General features: G+C 41.0%; 1 protein-coding gene across 1 annotated transcript in view; it reads left to right on the top strand.

Moving 5' to 3' along the window:
- Positions 1 to 6,520, top strand: part of LOC110504389 (pro-neuregulin-2, membrane-bound isoform-like) — a 54,050-nt gene extending 47,530 nt beyond the window's left edge. The window contains exon 12 of the mRNA XM_036970116.1: positions 3,148 to 6,520. Coding sequence (XP_036826011.1) covers positions 3,148 to 3,621 — 474 coding nt within the window. The 3' untranslated portion in view covers positions 3,622 to 6,520. The remainder of the gene's footprint in view (positions 1 to 3,147) is intronic.
- Positions 6,521 to 21,234: the final 14,714 nt, after the last annotated feature.

Genomic DNA, 21,234 nt, shown 5'->3' with positions numbered 1-21,234 from the left:
GGGTAGTGTACAATGTTGTTAGTTGTAGATTAAAGTGGGTAGTGTACAATGTTGTTAGTTGTAGATTAAAGTGGGTAGTGTACAATGTTGTTAGTTGTAGATTAAAGTGGGTAGTGTACAATGTTGTTAGTTGTAGATTAAAGTGGGTAGTGTACAATGTTGTTAGTTGTAGATTAAAGTGGGTAGTGTACAATGTTGTTAGTTGTAGATTAAAGTGGGTAGTGTACAATGTTGTTAGTTGTAGATTAGAGTGGGTAGTGTACGATGTTAGTTGTAGATTAAAGTGGGTAGTGTACGATGATAGTTGTAGATTAGAGTGGGTAGTGTACTATGTTAGTTGTAGATTAGAGTGGGTAGTGTATAATGTTAGTTATATATTAGAGTGGGTAGTTTATAACGTTAGTTGTAGATTAAAGTGGGTAGTTTATAACGTTAGTTGTAGATTAGAGTGGGTAGTATATAATGTTAGTTGTAGATTAGAGTGGGTAGTGTAGGATGTTATTTGTAGATTAGACTGGGTAGTGTACAATGTTAGTTGTATATAAGAGTGGGTAGTGACTAATGTTAGTTGTAGATTAGAGTGGGTAATGTACGATGTTAGTTGTAGATTATAGTGGGTAATGTACGATGTTAGTTGTAGATTTGAGTGGGTAGTGTATAATGTTAGTTGTAGATTAGAGTGGGTAGAGTGTACGATTTTAGGTTTAGATTAAAGTGGGTAGTGTATAATGTTAGTTGTAGATTAAAGTGGCTAGTGTACGATGTTAGTTGTAGATCAGAGTGGGTAGTTTATAATGTTAGTTGTAGATTAGAGTGGGTAGTTTATAATGTTAGTTGTAGATTAGAGTGGGTAGTTTATAATGTTAGTTGTAGATTAGAGTGGGTAGTTTATAATTTTAGTTGTAGATCAGAGTGGGTAGTTTATAATGTTAGTTGTAGATTAGAGTGGGTAGTTTATAATGTTAGTTGTAGATTAGAGTGGGTAGTTTATAATGTTAGTTGTAGATCAGAGTGGGTAGTTTATAATGTTGGTTGTAGATTAGAGTGGGTAGTTTATAATGTTAGTTGTAGATTATAGTGGGTAGTTTATAATGTTAGTTATAGATTAGAGTGGGTAGTTTATAACGTTGGTTGTAGATTAGAGTGGGTAGTTTATAACGTTGGTTGTAGATTAGAGTGGGTAGTTTATAACGTTGGTTGGAGATTAGAGTGGGTAGTTTATAACGTTGGTTGTAGATTAGAGTGGGTAGTTTATAACGTTGGTTGTAGATTAGAGTGGGTAGTTGTAGATTAGAGTATGTGGTTAATAATGTTAGTTGTAGAATAAAGTAGATTAAAGTGGATAGTGTACGATGTTAGTTGTAGGATAAATTGGGTAGTGTACGATGATAGTTGTAGATTAAAGTGGGTAGTGTAGAATGTTAGTTGTAGATTATAGTGGGTAGTGTATGATGTTAGTTATAGATTAGAGTGGGTAGTGTATAATGTTAGTTGTAGATTAGAGTGGGTAGTGTATGATGATAGTTGTAGATTAGTGTGGGTAGTGGACAATGTTAGTTGTAGATTATAGTGGGTAGTGTATGATGTTAGTTATAGATTATAGTGGGTAGTGTATAATGTTAGTTGTAGATTAGAGTGGGTAGTTTATAATGTTAGTTGTAGATTAGAGTGGGTAGTTTATAATGTTAGTTGTAGATTAGAGTGGGTAGTTTATAATGTTAGTTGTAGATTAGAGTGGGTAGTGTATAATGTTAGTTGTAGATTAGAGTGGGTAGTTTATAATGTTAGTTGTAGATTAGAGTGGGTAGTGTATGATGTTAGTTATAGATTAGTGTGGGTAGTGGACAATGTTAGTTGTAGATTAGAGTGGGTAGTTTATAATGTTAGTTGTAGATTAGAGTGGGTAGTGTATAATGTTAGTTGTAGATTAGAGTGGGTAGTTTATAATGTTAGTTGTAGATTAGAGTGGGTAGTGTATAATGTTAGTTGTAGATTAGAGTGGGTAGTGTATGATGTTAGTTATATATTAGAGTGGGTAGTTTATAATGTTAGTTGTAGATTAGAGTGGGTAGTGTTTAATGTTAGTTATAGATTAGAGTGGGTAGTGTATAATGTTAGTTATAGATTATAGTGGGTAGTGTATGATGTTAGTTGTAGATTATAGTGGGTAGTGTATAATGTTAGTTGTAGATTATAGTGGGTAGTGTATGATGTTAGTTATAGATTATAGTGAGTAGTGTATGATGTTAGTTATAGATTAGAGTGGGTAGTGTATAATGTTAGTTTTAGATTAGAGTGGGTAGTGTATGATGATAGTTGTAGATTAGAGTGGGTAGTTTATAATGTTAGTTGTAGATTAGAGTGGGTAGTGTATAATGTTAGTTGTAGATTAGAGTGGGTAGTTTATAATGTTAGTTGTAGATTAGAGTGGGTAGTGTATAATGTTAGTTGTAGATTAGAGTGGGTAGTTTATAATGTTAGTTGTAGATTAGAGTGGGTAGTGTATAATGTTAGTTGTAGATTAGAGTGGGTAGTTTATAATGTTAGTTATAGATTAGAGTGGGTAGTTTATAATGTTAGTTGTAGATTAGAGTGGGTAGTTTATAATGTTAGTTGTAGATTAGAGTGGGTAGTGTATAATGTTAGTTGTAGATTAGAGTGGGTAGTTTATAATGTTAGTTGTAGATTAGAGTGGGTAGTGTATAATGTTAGTTGTAGATTAGAGTGGGTAGTTTATAATGTTAGTTATAGATTAGAGTGGGTAGTTTATAATGTTAGTTGTAGATTAGAGTGGGTAGTGTATAATGTTAGTTGTAGATTAGAGTGGGTAGTGTATAATGTTAGTTATAGATTAGAGTGGGTAGTTTATAATGTTAGTTGTAGATTAGAGTGGGTAGTTTATAATGTTAGTTGTAGATTAGAGTGGGTAGTTTATAATGTTAGTTGTAGATTAGAGTGGGTAGTTTATAATGTTAGTTGTAGATTAGAGTGGGTGTGTATAATGTTAGTTATAGATTTGATTGGGTAGTGTATAATGTTAGTTATAGATTTGATTGGGTAGTGTACGATGTTGTTAGTTGGAGACTGCATTATCTCGTGTGTGACGTTGTTTTTCTGAGACTGTCTCATCTCTTTCTGTCCCTGCAGGATGGACTGTTGTACCGACAGCCCCGCCGCCCACGCCAACCCTACCTAACGGAGAGCACGGGCAGCCTTCCGTCCAGCCCCTACCGTCTCCCTGACGACGAGGCCTACGAGACCACGCAGGAGTACGCCTCCTCCCGCGAACCAATCAGGACCCGCCGGCGCCCGCGTCGGAACCGCCTCAACGGACACTTCTCCCAGCGTGCAATGGGCCTACGGGACTACAGCTCTCAGAGCTTCAGCCAATCAGAAGAGGAGGAGGAGGAAGAGGAAGGGCACGGGGAGAGCACGCCCTTCCTCAGTATGCAGAACATGAACATGGAGCCGTGCGAACGTGGGTGCCGATCATCTACTGCCCCTGGCACCACCACTGACATACGGACTCACCGGGCACAGGGGCGACCAAGCACCCGCAGCAACGGACACAGTAAATTCCCCCAGTCGCGCTCCTTGACACATGGCAACACACCCCTTTAAGACCTGTCCACCTTGACCACTGACCTCTAACCCCTGACCCCAAAACCTTTGACCCACCTAAAGACAACAGTGGAGTAGAGACATATTTTTATTTTGTATAACAGACAGATATTCTAAACAAATGAAATATTTATTTTCATTTTAGCAAAAATTGTCTACTAGCTAACAGCAAATACTTTTTTTATAGGGGAAAAATATTTATATGTAAAGTTTTTGATTTACAGCATTATGAGAGAGAGAAAAAATTATTCCGTGCCAATTTTTTCACGAGTTAGTCAATAGAATAATATTGTGGTGCCTTTTGCTGTGTGCTGAAGCCAGAGGTCCAGTTGAGTTTTTGTAGCCTTTCTAATACAGACTCCTCATTTTATAGACCTCTTTACTTTGACTTCCTCTGTTTAGGATCTCCCTGTTTGAACTGTGATATGATTCTGTCATCATGCAATATGAGTCACCTCTGTGTAAAGGTTTATGTTTACATGAGAATGATCCACATACAGTTGTTTTTTTCACGGGGGACATTTATCACAGACGCAACTGGATGTGGTGTCCTGTCCTGGTACAGGAAGTGATGTGCTAGTTTTTGATGAGTCGCTCCAACTAACCTACATCGGTCATTCATGTCATCATCCGCCGCCTGTCATTGTCTGTGTATTGTTTTAGAGGAATACAGGTGATCCAAGGTACCTTCACAGGTGTTCAGGGTTTTTAAATGGGCGTGTGTGTGTGTGTGTGTGTGTGTGTGTGTGTGTGTGTGTGTGTGTGTGTGTGTGTGTGTGTGTGTGTGTGTGTGTGTGTGTGTGTGTGTGTGTGTGTGTGTGTGTGTGTGTGTGTGTGTGTGTGTGTGTGTGTGTGTGTGTGTGTGTGTGTGCGCGCGCAGGCATATGCGTGCTCCATGATGAGTTGTAGTCTGATCGCAGGCACAGCAGGGGAGCCCTGAGTGTGTCCATTCAGCTATGAGGGTGTGTTCACTGTTAAACTGACATACTTAACCGGCCAATCCTCATGCTGCCAGAAGCTCCATTGCACTGTAAAACCTCCTTCCATGAGCATTCATTGGCCAGGGAGCTGCCAATCCAACCAATCCTGTCAATCCAGCCTGATTCTGGCCTACATGGACTACCCACCCCCGTTCCTATGCCAGCAGCTTAACTAAAGCCGCACTGTGTCTCAGGACTTTCACAACCCATGAAGAAAAAAACTCAATTTCCCAAGAACCACCATGGTCCATAGGCCAGATCCATTATGTCCCTTGTCCTTGTCTGTTTTCATATGTGATGTAGTAGGGAGTTTTGGAAACTCTTGAAACTTGAAAAAAAAAGTGGAGTTTTAAAAATGAAAGATGCTGATATGTAGTTGATGTTGAGTCTCTTAGATGATTGTTCTATGACAGTGTAATGACACGGGTTTATTCTGTGATGTTGTTGACGACGGCATTGGCTAGTAGTGATGATGGCACTGGATTGCTGAGTGCTGTGGCAAGTCACAAAGGTTCATTCTTGCGAAGTCTCTCCTACGTTGACTGACGGACTGCAGTGTGTTTGAATCTGTTCGGTTTGTCTTTTTTTCATCATAGCCAACAGACTGTTTGGTAGTATCGATTATTGCATCCTTTGTTGCATTCCTATACCTGTATTATTAGCATACATATACCTTGCTTGGCCACATTGACTGAATGATCTGATATGTATCTGTCTCTGTCCGACCCCCCCCCCCCCCCCCCCCCATCTTGACGATGACATCATAGAGTATAACATAACCTATTATCATGGGACATGTTTCACCTACACAGGACAACAGCTTGCCCACTCCGCTATGGGTTACAGGCATTCCTCAGAAAGGGTTCACCTCAGAAATATTATGAGATTTAATGGGCTGAGAGTCCCGAGAGTGTCCTGCTCCTCTACCTAATGGAAAAAGGAGTTGGTTTTAAATGAAAACATAAATGTGCCCCTTTACCAGTCGAGTCTCACAGGAGATGCATGCATCACACAAAAAAAGACACATAAGTACCTTTAAAAAAAAGACTACCAACTCCTTAGATGAATTCAGAGGATCATTGTGGAATTTCACTTATCACAGAGAAATTCATGTTTTTTTCATGGCCCAAAGTTCTGGCTAGTTTGTCTTAGTAACACTGTATTCAATCTGAGATTTGCAATGTGGGATACTGCCAGTGAGGGTAGTGTGCTTCTAGTGGTAGTTGAAATGTAAAATCCCCCTTAACTCCTTCCCTTGCAACCAATCTTTCCTACCTTCCATATTTACTCACTCACTCACTCACTCAATCTCTCTCTCACACACACACACACACACACACACACACACACACACACACACACACACACACACACACACACACACACACACACACACACACACACACACACACACACACACACACACACACACACACACACACACACACACACACACACAACCATTGTTTGTGTTTGTCCAGCAGTTGTCCTCGTCTCCTTGACGCCCCCTCCCTCCCACTCCTCCCCCAATCCTCTCACCCCACCCCCCTGCATGTCCTAGCGGTCCAGGTAGTTGGGTGCATGGAAAAAGCAGCAAGGAAATCATTTTCCACTCAGTGAAGTGTCTTCATTTTAACATTCAGCAATAAATCCCCTTTTCTCATGTCTCCATTCTTGGGATATGCTAGAAGTTTTTTGCAAGTTTTATCAAAACATACAAAAGAAAAAGAAAAATCCAAACCACCTCTTCATATGAAAATAAATCTTTATTCCTACCATTTTGAAAGTGTTGTCATTCTCTGTCACAAAGAAGAGGCCTTCTCCTTCATGAGCCTCAAGGTGTAAGGGTGATTCTCAAGCTTACGTCAGAAGCTGTTTTCACCTGCCTATTGATGACTGTCTATCAAACCGATAATAATTATTCTGCCTTATACTACTGTACTGTACAAGCAAAACAGGCTTTGAAAACTTCTGGCCACTGGGTGGCAATATATTCCTGTCTTATCTGTTCCAACATTATAACACATACTTTATCATTGATGAACATCACATCTTTCACTTGAGTTATAACGACAACAGACTTTGTTGGGGTAAAAAGCACATGCATCTAAAAAAGCAAGTGACAACAAGCGCAAGATATTCCCATTCTACCCATTATTAGTACATCTGCCTTCCTACATAAGGCCTTAGTGACCCTACAAAAGGAATGCAGAAGATTCCCTAAGAAATATGTAGAATGAGAATGAGGCAATCGTGTTAGCTGCGGAATTCCCCAATTCTTACTTCATGACCTCATCTGAAAACCTGCGGTTCAGAATGCCTCTGGATGCTTCTGGATATCAGAACAGCAATTACTCACATCGAACTGGACAAAGATTTTTAATTAATGAGTCCGACGCGAAGGATATACTGCTTTTCCAAGACCAGGCCCAAATCCCCTTCATTTTCATGAAGAAAAGACGGAAATATAGGGGGCAGCCTTGTGGGAATTCGTCAGCGAGTGGGTAACTCACCTCTATCATTCGTTCAATGTGCAATCTTCTGGAGAATAAACTGGATGATCTCTGTTCGAGACTATCCTACCAATGGGACATTAAAAACTGTTCTATCTTATGTTTCACAGAGTCGTAGCTGAAAGACGACACAGATAATATACAGTTGGCTGGCTTTTCCATGCATCGGCAGGACAGAATAGCTACGTCTGGTAAGACGAGGGGTGGGGGTGTCTATTTGTCAATAACAGCTGGTGCGCAATATTAAGGAAGTCTTGAGGTATTGCTCGCCTGAGATAGAGTACCTCATGATAAGCTTTAAACCACACTATCTACCAAGAGTGTTTTCATCTATATTTTTCGTAGGCGTCTATTCAAAACCACAAAACGATGCTGGCACTAAGACCACACTCAAGGAGATGTATAAGGCCATATGCAAAAAGGAAAATGCTTATCCAGTAGCGGCGCTCCTAGTGGCCGGGGACTTTAATGCAGGAAAACTTAAATTAGTTTACCTCATTTCTACCAGCATGTCACATGTGCAACCAGAGGGAAAAAACTATACACCACCTTTACTCCATACACAGAGGCGCATTCAAAGCTCTCCCTCGCCCTCCATTTGGCAAATCTGACCATAATTCTATCCTTCTGATTCCTGTTTACATACAAGCTAAAACTAAAGCAGGAAGAACCAGTGAGTTGCTCAATACGGAAGTTGTCAGATGATGCGGATCCTACGCTACAGGTCTGTTTTGTTAACACAGACTGGAATATGTTCCGGGATTCATCCAATGACATTGAGGAGTATATCCCCTCAGTCACCGGTTTCATTTAACAAGTGCATTGACAATTTCATCCCCACGCTGTCCGTACGTACATATCCCAACCAGAAGCCATGGTTTACAGGCAACATCCGCACCGAGCTAAAGGCTAGAGCTACTGCTTTCAAGGAGCGGGACGCTAATCCGGATGCTTAAAAGATATCCCGCTATGCCCTCAGATGAACCATAAACCAGGCAGAGCAAGACAAAGGAGCTGATCATGGACTACAGGAAAAGGAGGGCCAGGAGGAGCGGGTGGAGTGGGTCGAGTATTTCATGTTCCTTGATGTCCACATCACCAACAAACTAACATGGTCCAAACACACCGAGACAGTTATGAAGAGGGCACGACAACACCTTTTCCCCCTTAGGAGACTGAAAAGATTTGGCATGGGTCCCCAGATCCTCCAAAAGTTCTACAGCTGCACCATCGAGAGCATCCTGACCAGTTGCATCACTGCCTGGTATGGCAACTGCTTGGTATCCGACCAATAGGCACTACAAAGGGTAGTGAGAACGGCCCAGTGCATCACTGGGGCCAAGCTTCCTGCCATCCAGGACCTATATACCAGGCGGTGTCAGACGAAAGCCCCAAAAATTGTCAAAGACTCCAGTCACCCTAGTCATAGACTTTGCCCTCTGCTACTGCACGGCGGTAGCGGTACCGGAGCACCAAGACTAGGTCCAAAAGACTCCTTAACAGCTTCTGCCCCAAGCCATAAGTGTAACGATCGTCGTTGGTGAAATTAGACCAAGATGCAGCGTGGGGTAGGTTAATCATACTCTTTAATGATAACCCGCAAAACAAGAAAGAGAGAACCAACAGCCTTGTAGGGCTCAACAGCAACAATACAAGGACAAGATCCCACAACATAGGTGGGAAAAAAGGCTACGATTTCCAATCAGAGACAATGATAGACAGCTGCCTCTGATTGGGAACCACACTCGGCCAAACGCAAAGAAATGCAAAACATAGAATGCCCACCCAAATCACACCCTGACCAAACCAAATAGAGACATAAAAGGCTCTCTAAGGTCAGGGCGTGACAATAAGACTGCTGGACAATTAACCAAATGGCCACCCGGACTATTTCCATTGATCCCCCCCCCCCCCTTGTCTTTACACTGCTGCTACTCGCTGTTTATTATCTCTGCATAAACACTTCACCCCTACCTACATGTACAAATGACCTCGACTGACCTGTACCCCCGCACATTGACTCGGTACCGGTACCCCCGTATATAGACTCGTTATTGTTATTTTATTGTTACTTTTTATAAAATGTTGTACTTTTGTTTATTTTCTTAACTCTATTTCTTGAACTGCATTGTTGGTTAAGGGCTTATAAGTAAACATTTCACAATAAGGTCTACCTGTTGTATTCGGGGCATGTGACAAATAACATTTTATTTGATTTACTTTTTATAGATCTAACAGATTTTCCCCCTAAATTATTTCCTTCCTTTTTGTGGTTTGGAAATGGGACAACATTTGGAATAGGTAGGATTGTTATTGCCTGACATTTTGCTGGCATGATTCATCTGATCTGCCATTCTACTGGGCAAAGCGCCAACACTAAGACGCTAATCTTTATTTTATGACAAGCATCAAATAGATCAACGAAGGGGATAATTAGGAGACATGGTGTTGGTCTCACACATGCACACACTTCACAGTGACAGGAAATTAGCACCCCTGAGTCAATACTTTGTAGAAGCTTTGTAGAAGCACCTTTGGCAGCGATTATATCGGTGAGTCTCCAAAGCTTTCCACACCGGGATCGTGCAACATTTGACCATTATTCTTTAAAAAATTCTTCAAGCTCTGTCAAACATACAGGTGTCCTTCAGGCCCATGAGGCCAATGGTGACAGTAGTTGCCTTGTTAAACAACCTAACAGCACTCCTAACATTGCTAACCCATCCATCAGTTCTCCTACAGTAGCTTGCTAGAATTAAAATCTAATTCAACAATGCCAATAATGTTTTTAATTTGACTTTTGCTTTCAAAAGCAGCTCAAACACAGAATATGTAAGAATTAACCTCAAAGCCATTGAATTATACCATGCCTTATAGAGAGCTTGCAGATGACGTACGATGCCTCCTGGTGGCCATGTTGGAAGACCACCGCATGAATTCTTCTGACAACAACAGCCAAGTGGCTACCCTAAAATGGCTAAAACTAGTTGATTCATCACCATGGTCCTTTTCTGTACAGTATTTGGCAGCTCTCACAAGGCAGGAAAGACAACAGTAAAAAAAGATGTTTACAGATTTCCCCGCAATCATGAAACACAATTAGTGACACCAAGATAAGACTCAAGAACTGTCAGAAAAGCAAAGAAACCTTTTAGCCCGTCAACACCTGCACCCAGACAGCTGTCAGTAACGGGTCTGCTATGATCATTTCATCACTGCTAAATCAAGTCTGATTGATTTCGAGTTTAGTTTAGCTATTATGCTAATCAGTTGTTAACAACAACACTATGTTAGACAAAATTTGCTAGCTAGATATCTTGTAGTTTAGCAATTAGCATGTGTCGCAAGAGTATCTTTTTGAGGGAAGCTATTTATTACCATAAAAATGTATCTTTATAACAAAATAATTGCTTGCCTCTATCATTGCATTTGCAGACAAATGGAAGCCTAGTATTCCTATTGTGATGAGTGGATTGGATAGTGATAATTTAGGCTATTAATAAGCGTGTAGTGGCATAGGCTGTTTCAGAGACGTTTCCTTTGAAAGGGAAAATGTGGCCTTTGATAAACATTTCATGCAATTCTACTACACTTCATATGACTGGGGAAATTAGCAGAATCTTTTCTAATACGATGGTAGCCTAGGCCTGCTCTACTGACACTGACAACAGATCAATAAAATAAAAATGACCTTGCCTTGAATGCAACCATGTAATCTAGGCCTATGAAAAAGGGGTCCTGGCTAAAAGGGATTCAGCTTTTGTTAAATTGTCAAAAGTAGATTTTTTTGCATTTTAGCTAACCCTAACCCTTTCCCTAACCTTAACCTAATGCTGCCTAAATGAACCTAATCTGCTAGGAAACGGGGAGAGGCAAATTGTACAATATGACGTCCATATAGGCTGGAGGAGATTATTGTCCCATCACAACTTCCACCGAAGTCGGTTACTCTCCTTGTTCGGGCGGCGTTCGGCGGTCCACTTTTCATTTTCCATTTGTTTGGTCTTGTTTTCCTACACACCTGGTTTTCATTTCCCTCATTAATTGCTGTGTATTTAACCCTCTGTTCCCCCCCATGTCTTTGTGTGGAATTGTTTGTTGGAAGTGCTTGTGCACATGTATTCTGGTGCGCGTCTGGTTTTGGACCCATGTTGGTTATTTCTTTATGCCGTTGGTTTTGAATTTAAACTGCTCCGGCTATTACCCAGTTCTGCTCTCCTGCGTCTGACTTCACTGCCACCAGTTACGCACCCCTTACATCCCCCCAAAAATTCAGTGCTTATCATATTCATATATTCATATGATAACCTAATGGTAATTTGTTGAGAACTTTATTCATGAGAGGGAAAATGTTTGGATGTTACAGCATAGGACAAAGGCCTCAATGGGATAGGACAACCTGCTGTGTTGACTATTGGTTGTTCAAGCCCAACAATAGAAACATTATATGACACTAAATCACCTGAATGAGGGCCTCCCGAGTGGCGCAGCAGTCTAAGGCACCGCAGTGCTTGAAGCGTCACTACAGATCCGGGTTCGATCCTGGGCTTGGCCGGCAGGGATGTCCTTGTCCCATCGCGCTCTAGCGACTCCTGTGCCAGGCCTGGCGCATGCACGCTGACACGATCACCAGTTGTACTGAGTTTCCTCCAGCGGCTTGGCAGGGTCAGGTTTCGGAGGACGTGTGGCTCTCGACCTTCACCTCTCCTGAGTCCGTACGGGAGTTCCAGCGGTAGGACAGACTGTAACTATCGATTGGATATCAGAAAAGGGTAAAAGGAAAAAACCTGAATGAATTAAACACAATTCACCAGCTGACCTCTATCAAGACTGGACTGGATTCCCACTTTGATGAGCAATGCAGCATCAGTTTCTACTTCTATTAGTTCATCCTTTTCCAGATATGAAAGTAGACATCCCTCAGTTACACAAGATGGTTGTTACATGCTGTGCTTTGGTCAATCTGAGAGTTCTGTTGTGCCATTTGAGTCATGACAAAAGTGCCCCCTTAAACCGTATGAATTTATAAAATGTCCTTTGAAACGTGTAAAAGGCTTGTTTATGATATTGTAAACATACTGTACTTTAATGTTGTTGTATGGGTGAAATTAAAAGAATCTCTGCTTTGCCTAGCCCCATTGAATAAAAAGTATTTCTTATAGCCCAACTTTTCTTTCTTTACAATTTAAACATTTAGCATAGACAATGTAATTGTTGTGGGAGTCTTAGGCAAACCATCTTCATTATCACAGTGGCACCTCCAAGTGCCACTCAGACCTTGGAGAAAAGTATCTGTCATTGAACTTGGTGGTAGTAGTTGTGTGTTTTCAGATAAGGAGCCCATCATCTCTATATATTTTACCTCTTGGTGATGTCATTCGGAAACATAATGTTAACTTTCACGGCTATGCGGATGACACACAGCTGTACATTTTAATGACACACGGTGAAGCCCCAAAATTGCCCTCCCTTAAAGCCTGTGTTTCAGACATAAGGAAGTGGATGGCGGCAAATGTTCTACTTTTAAACTCGGACAAAACAGAGATGCTAGTTCTAGGTCCCAAGAAACAAAAAGATGTTGAATCTGACAATTAATCTTAATGGTTGTACAGTCGTCTCAAATAAAACTGTGAAGGACCTCGGCGTTACTCTGGACCCTGATCTCTCTTTTGAAGAACATATCACGACTGTTTCAAGGACAGCTTTTTTCCATCTACGTAACATTGCAAAAATTAGAAACTTTCCATCCAAAAACTATGCAGAAAAATGTATCCATGCGTTTGTCACTTCTAGGTTAGACTACTGCAATGCTCTACTTTCCGGCTACCCAGATAAAGCACTAAATAAACTTCAGTTAGTGCTAAATACGGCTGCTAGAATCCTGACTAGAACCAAAAAATGTGATCATATTACTCCAGTGCTAGCCTCTCTACAATGGCTTCATGTTAAGGCTAGGGCTGATTTCAAGGTTTTACTGTTAACCTGTAAAGCATTACATGGGCTTGCTCCTACCTATCTTTCTGATTTGGTCCTGCAGTACATATCTACACATAAGCTATGGCAACAAGACGCAGGCCTCCTTACTGTCCCTAGAATTTCTAAGCAAACAGCTGGAGGCAGGGCTTTCTCCTATAGAGCTCCATTTCTATGGAATGGTCTGCCTATCCATGTGAGAGATGCAGACTCGGTCTCGACCTTTAAGTCTTTATTGAAGACTTATCTCTTCAGTAGGTCCTATGATTGAGTGTAGTCTGGCCCAGGAGTGTGAAGGTGAACGGAAAGGCACTGGAGCAACGAACTGCCCTTGATGTCTCTGCCTGGCCGGTTCCCATCTCTCCACTGGGATTCTCTGCCTCAAATCCTATTACAGGGGCTGAGTCACTGGCTTTACTGGTGCTCTTCCATGCTGTGCCTAGGAGGGGTGCATCACTTGAGTGGGTTGAGTCACTGGTGTGGTTTTCCTGTCTGGGTTGGCGCCCACCCCTTGGGTTCGTGCCGTGGGGGAGATCTTCGTGGGCTATACTCGGCCTTGTCTCAGGTTAGTAAGTTGTTGGTTGAAGATATCTCTCTAGTGGTGTGGGAGCTGTGCTTTGGCAAAGTGGGTGGGGTTATATCCTGCCTGTTTGGCCCTGTCCAGGGGTATCGTCGGACGGGGCCACAGTGTCTCCCGACCCCTCCTGTCTCCCCAGTATTTATGCTGAAATAGTTTGTGTCGGGGGGCTAGGGTCAGTCTGTTATATCTGGAGTATTTCTTCTGTCTTATCCGGTGTCCTGTGTGAATTTTAGTACGCTCTCTCTAATTCTCTTTCTTTCGCTCTCTCGGAGGACCTGAGCCCTAGGACCTTGCCTCAGGACTACCTGGCCTGATGACTCCTTGCTGTCCCCAGTCCCCCTGGTCGTGCTGCTGCTCCAGTTTCAACTGTTCTGCCTGCGGCTATGGAACCCTGACCTGTTCACCGGACGTGCTACCTTGTCCCAGTCATGCTGTTTTCAACACTCTAGAGACAGCAGGAGCGGTAGCGATACTCTGAATAATTGGCTATGAAAAGCCACCTGACATTTACTCCTGAGGTGCTGACCTGTTGCAACCTCTACAACCACTGTGATTATTATTATTTGACACTGCTGGTCATCTATGAACATTTGAACATCTTGGCCATGTTCTGTTATAATCTCCAAAGCCACCCTGGCCATCCCTCATAGCCTGGTTCCTCTCTAGGTTTTTTCCTAGGTTCTGGCCTTTCTAGGGAGTTTTTCCTAGCCACCGAGCTTCTACACCTGCATTGCTTGCTGTTTTGGGGTTTTAGGCTGGGTTTCTGTACAGGACTGTGTGACATCAGCTGATGTAAGAAGGGCTTTCTAAATACATTTGATTTGGATTATCTCCGGCTTCCAGACATTTCACCACCTAGAAGGGTTGGATTTGCACCAAAAAAATGAATGTACCTAGTATAATGTTTAGCCTCATATACATTGTCTACTGGTATCATTTTTAAATTGAGAACATATAGCTGAACAGTATGTAAACAATGTGTGAGCTAAACTATTCTCTGCTTCAGATGCACAGTGTCAAGGAGTGCATTGCAAATGCCCATAAGGATAATGCCATCATACTGTAGGCCAGTGGTTCCCAACTGCGGTCTTCGAATACCCCCAAAGGTACAGTTTATTGTAGCCCCAGACCAACACACCTGATTCAACTTGTCAACTAATCAGGCCCTAAATACATTAAATCAGGTATGTTTGTGATGTCTTGGTTGTTCCAAACTTCTTCCATTTAAGAATGGAGGTCACCGTGTTCTTGGGGACCTTCAACGCTGCGGACATTTTTTTGTACCCCGACACAGTCCTGTCCGGGAGCTCTACAGAAAACTAATTCGACCTCATGGCTTTGTTTTTGCTCTGACATGCACCATCAACTGTGGGATCTTTTATACAGGCGTGTGTGCGCGCGCCTTTTCAAATCATATCCAATCAATTGAATTTACCACAGGTGGACTCCAATCAAGTTTTAGAAACAGCGCAATGGAAACATGATGCACCTGAGTTCAATTGAGTCTCATAGCAAAGAGTCTGAATAATCTGAGTCAAAGGGGGGTTGGGTTAAATGCAGAAGACACATTTCAGTTGAATGCATTCAGTTGCACAACTGACTAGGTATTCCCATTTTCCTTATGTAAATAATGTTTATTTTAAATACATTTGTATACATTTATAAAAACCTGTTTTTTGCTTTGTCATGGGCTCTGTAGCATCACCATTTGTATTCCTGTTAGTATCACAAATAATGTGTTCAATGGTCACCAAGAGTCCATTTGAAGGAATTGTTGTACATGATGAAGAGGTGAAGATTTCCCAGTTAGCTGACGATACAACCCTGTTTTTGAGAAATTAAAAGTCAGGTTCCAGCAGCCCTACATAAAGTAGAGCAATTCTCTCAAGTGTCAAGTTTAGCATTGAATCTCAGGTATGAAGGGAAAACCCAGGTGCAGACCAAGTCAAATAAACAATAGTTGAATGTTCCAAACAGGGGTAGGCAATAGACAGGTGAAGGCAGGCAGGGGTTAGAAAACCAGAGGTGGGACAATGGTACCGGACAGCAGGCAGATTCAGGGTAAGGCAGAGATCGGTAATCCAGGGTAATCCAGAGGGGGGCAGCAATACCAGTCGGCAGGCAGGCTCAGAGACAGGCAGGCAGGCTCAGAGACAGGCAGGCAGGCTCAGAGACAGGCAGGCAGGCTCAGAGACAGGCAGGCAGGCAGGCTCAGAGACAGGCAGGCAGGCTCAGAGACAGGCAGGCAGGCTCAGAGACAGGCAGGCAGGCTCAGAGACAGGCAGGCATGCAGGCAGGCTCAGAGACAGGCAGGCAGGCTCAATGTCAAAACTGCGAAAAGAGAAACTGAAACGCAGGCGCTGAGACACAAAACACTGGTTGGCTTGAACAAACAAGACTAACTGACACAGAAATACAGAAAACACAGGTATAAATACACAGGGGCTAATGGGGAAGATGGATGACACCTGGAGCGGGGTGGAGACAATCACAAGGACAGGTGAAACAGATCAGGGTGTGACAGAATATTGCAAAATGTGAAAGTTTTGCACTGAAAGATACAGTGAGTCCTAGAATATGTGACATTATGTCAAATATGTTGTAACCTACTTAGCTGTCAATATTACCAAATTGAAATAAATGACTGTCAGTCCCTTAATTGAATCTATAAAAAATAAATGTAATTTATGGTTGGCAAGAGCTTTATCTCTTCAGGGTAGTATTGTCCTGTCAAAGGCAGAGGCTTTTATATTTTTACATCTTTAGAGATTCCCAAGTCTAAGTGTACCACTCTCCACAAATTATTTCATTTCATTTGGAAATATTTGCCACGCAAGATCAGGACTGATGTCATTACCAACAAGATCTGTTAAGGTGGTCCTAATGTCTCAGATTTTCTGCTGTTTAATCAGACTACAAAAGTGAACTGGATTAAGAGGTATCCCAAAAAACCTTATAGTCTTTGGAACCTAATACAACATTTTATTTTCCAGAAAATTGGGGGGCTTAATTATTTTACTCCAATGCCCTGATACTGTGGGTAAACTTCCTGTTAAATTAGCAACATTTCATGGCTCGCTTGCTACTTAGCTACAAATTAGCTAGCTAGCTGTGTCACTAACAAACTAGGCCTTGGCTTATTGTTGCGCGATAGGATGTCTGATGTCGAGTGAGCTAGCCGCGTCAGTTCGCACAAACTATAACCGGCCTTGTTAAACTAGTTAATGTTGGCTAGCTAATGTTAGCTAGATTGTTTTGCATGGGAGCTAACTTTAGCAAAATAGTATGCTTGCTGAACAAGCTTGCATTATTAGTAAAGAAAACATTCATGCTTGAAACACTGAGTTGACTATGTAGTTCTTTGTAAGTGTACATTTCTCAGTAGCTAATTACAGTGTCTTGCAAAAGTATTTATACCCCAAGGCATTTTTCCTATTTTGTTGCATTACAACCTGTAATTTAAATAGATTTTTATTTGGATTTCATGTAATGGACATACACAAAATAGTACAAATTGGTGAAGTCAAATGAAAAAAATAACTTATTTTAAAAAATTCAACAAAAAACACAGAAAAGTGGTGTGTGCATATGTATTCACCCCCTTTGCTATGAAGCCCCTAAATTAGATCTGGTGCAACCAATTACCTTCAGAAGTCACATAATTAGTTAAATAAAGTCCATCTGTGTGGAATCTAAGTGTTTCATGATCTGTCACATGATCTCATTATATATACACCTGTTCTGAAAGGCCCCAGAGTCTGCAACACCACTAAACAAGGGGCACCACCAAGCAAGTGGCACCATGAAGATCAAGGAGCTCTCCAAATAGGTCAGGGACAAAGATGTGGAGAAGTACAGATCAAGGTTGGGTTACAAAAAAATATAAAAAACTTTGAGCATCCCACGGAGCACCATTAAATCCATTATTAAAAATGTGAAAGAATATGGCACCACAACAAACCTGCCAAGACAGGGCCGCCCACCAAAACTCACAAACCAGGCAAGGTGGGAATTAATCAGAGAGGCAACAAAGAGACCAAAGATAACCCTGAAGGAGCTGCAAAACTCCACAGTGGAGTTTGGAGTATCTGTCCATAGGACCACTTTAAGCCGTACACTCCACAAAGCTGGGCTTTACTGAAGAGTGGCCAAAAAAAAAATCCATTGCTTAAAGAATAAAATAAGCAAACACGTTTGGTGTTCGGCAAAAGGCATGTGGGAGACTCTCCAAACACATGGAAGAAGGTACTCTGGTCAGATGAAACTAAAATTTAGGCTTTTGTCCATCAAGGAAAATGCACCTCTCACCAACCCGAGAACACCATCCCCACAGTGAAGCATGATGGTGGCAGCATCATGCTGTGGGGATGTTTTTCATCAGCAGGGACTGGGAAACTTGTCAGAATTGAAGGAATGATGGATGGCGCTAAATACAAGGAAATTCTTGAGGGAAACCTGTTTCAGTCTTCCAGAGATTTGAGACTGGGATGGAGGTTCACAACCCAGCAGGACAATGACCCTAAGCATACTGCTAAAGTAACACTTGAGAGGTTTAAGGGGAAACATTTAAATGTTTTGGTATGGCTTCGTCAAAGCCCAGACCTCAATCCAATTGAGAATCCATGGTATGACTTAAAGATTGCTGTACACCAGCAGAACCCATCCAACTTGAAGGAGCTGGAGCAGTTTTTCCTTGAAGAATGAGCAAAAATCCCAGTGGCTAGATGTGCCAAGCTTATAGAGACATACCCTAAGAGACTTTCAGCTGTAACTGCTGCAAAAGGTGGCTCTACAAAGTATTGACTTTGGGGGGGGTGAATAGTTATGCATGCTCTAATTTGCATCTTCAAAGTGGTAGGCATGTTGTCTAAATAAATCAAATGATACAACCCCGCCCCCAAAATCAATTTTATTTCCAGGTTGTAAGGCAACAAAATAGGAAAAATGCAGAGGGGGGTGAATACTTTCGTAAGCCATTGTATACGACCCTTGCTGTATTTATGGGTTGTTTGCCTACTTGGTCCAAGTTTCAAGCCGTGTTCGTAGCTACCAAGCAAATACAATGAAGAAAATTGACAGCTGCCATTTTGGCCAGAATGCTGATGAGTTGTTCAGGAATTGCTTTGGAAATTATTTGCGATTCACGTGCTGTAATATGTTGGGAATTTACTATTTTTAAGAATTTCAGTCTCTTTTTTTTTGGGGGGGGGGGGGGGGGGGGGGGTATTGTATATATTTTTTTGAATTGTTGTTACTTTCGTAAAAATAAAATGAAACAAACCCAAAACAATTGAGCTAAATCAATCTGTTAGAACAGACTGACCAGAAAGTCTTGAATTGATTCTGAATGGTCAAAAATATTAAGATTAGTCCTCCAGATGAAAGTAAGGTTACTGTATGTCAACTACAGCCCTTTAAAGTGGAACTGAAAGCATTTTAACAAAACAAACAATATCACACTTTTTATTTTATTTCTTCTGACAAGCGAGATATGGATATGGTCATTTTCACGTTTTTCATAAATTCTTAGAATGTTTGTGAGTTAAGTATACTAAGGCATTTGTGAGAATTCTATAGCAATATAGAGTGGGAAAGTGCCCATGTGTTTGGACAATTAATAGACATTACAGTAAATAGAACCTAATAAAATCTGTCTCCTCCGGAACTGGAGCCTACGCAGACCAGTGCGCCAAAGACAACAAGCCTTTATGCAAACAAGCAATTTTCCACAAGGGTCTGCCATCATTTACTTTTGAACTGGACTGTGTGTTTACAGGCAGTTGCAACAGTGCGACTTTAGATCTTTAGAATGCATTTGGCAAAAGCCACATAATACAGCTGAATGGATTTCTACAAATATGTAAATCCCACAGGAGTCCTCTTACATTTGGGAACTTTACAGTCCTATTGATCAAACAACCATAAAGAGGTAGGCTGTCTTTCCCTATACTTTGAGAGGGTTTATCTATTAATCTACCAACAATTCCTTACTGCATGTCATGGAATGTTGTTTTTTTTATATTTTTTTTTAATAACATTTATACTTACAATACAGTAACAAAAAAACATATCACTACATGTACACTACCGTTCAAAAGTTGGGGGTCACTTAGAAATGTCCTTGTTTTTGAAAGATAAATGTTTTGTCCACTAAAATAACATCAAATTGATCAGAAATACAGTGTAGACATCGTTAATGTTGTAAATCACTATTGTAGCTGGAAACAGCAGATTTATTTTATGGAATATCTACATAGGCGTACAGAGGCCCAATATCAGCAACCATCACTCCTGTGCTCCAATGGCACGTTGTGTTAGCTAATAATTTTAAAAGGCTAATTGATCATTAGAAAACCCTTTTGCAATTATGTTAGCACAGCTGAGAACTGTTGTTCTGATTAAAGAAGCAATAAAACTGTCCTTCTGTAGACTCGTTGAGTATCTGGAGCATCAGCATTTGTGGGTTCGATTATAGGCTTAAATTGGCCAGAAACAAAGTCCTTTCTTCTGGGTCGTGACTCGGGAGACCCATGAGGAGGCTCGCAATTGCCCAAGCGTCAACTGGGTTAGGGGAGGGTCTGGCTGTCCGCCAATTTGATATCACAAAATGTTGGTTAAAAAAATGTACTATTACATTTCTTACCCAGCAGGGTCACCCTTCAAACATAAATTGTGCATCTATCTTGACATGTTCTCCAAAACACAAATTAGATTAATTGATATAATTAATATGTCCTGAAGGTATTGCTTTGCATATATAATTCAATTATTTATAATGTACTGGGAAGTTATGTTTCTAAGAACTCTATAAGAGAGTATATTTCCTTCTTTATTAAATAAATCAAGCACAAATATAATATTTCTTTCAAACCACTTAGGGAAGAACAAAAACCATATATTTGTTGTTCTACAGCAGGGCCTTGTGTGGGGAGAAGTTGTGGACATAACATATTTTCCACACTAAAGGGCTTGTTCATGAAATTTGGACAGTTTGGTGGGTCATTTTGTTGGATAATGGTTGTATTTCCACAAAAATATGACAGGGAATGAAGTACCATATAGATTCAGCTCTAAGCATACATCTTTTTATCCAGTTTACTTATATCATGTCAACTTCAAGCCCATCATCAGCTCCATTTTTTAAATCTTTGGTGGCATTTTTAGAAACAATATTTAGTGCATTGAATTCAAAACGTTGCATAACCTGACAAAAAAAAATAAGAAGAAAACAAACAGTGTAGTGATATTAATAACTAGTTGAACTAGTAAGCTAGGTAGCTGTAAGGAAACCTGAGCTTAGAGAAAGAACTGGACTACCCTAAACAGAGGTAGCTGTGATCAATACGATGAACCCGTATTCACATTTCCAAACCTGGTGATATAAAATGGGGGAATGTAAAAATGACAATCAACTTATTACTCAAGAGTAATTTAGCTAACTCTTCACATTTTCATTTGACTAAGAAACAGGATGACATCGATTTCAAGTCAATCAAATCAAATGTTATTTGTAACATGAGCCAAATACAACAGGTGCAGTAGACCTTACAGTGAAATGCTTACTTAA

This window comes from Oncorhynchus mykiss, chromosome 31 (assembly GCF_013265735.2).
Source record: "Oncorhynchus mykiss isolate Arlee chromosome 31, USDA_OmykA_1.1, whole genome shotgun sequence".
Taxonomy (NCBI): domain Eukaryota; kingdom Metazoa; phylum Chordata; class Actinopteri; order Salmoniformes; family Salmonidae; genus Oncorhynchus; species Oncorhynchus mykiss.
The sequence above is the reverse complement of the archived record's forward strand: the minus strand, read 5'-3'. Positions and strand labels throughout refer to the sequence as shown.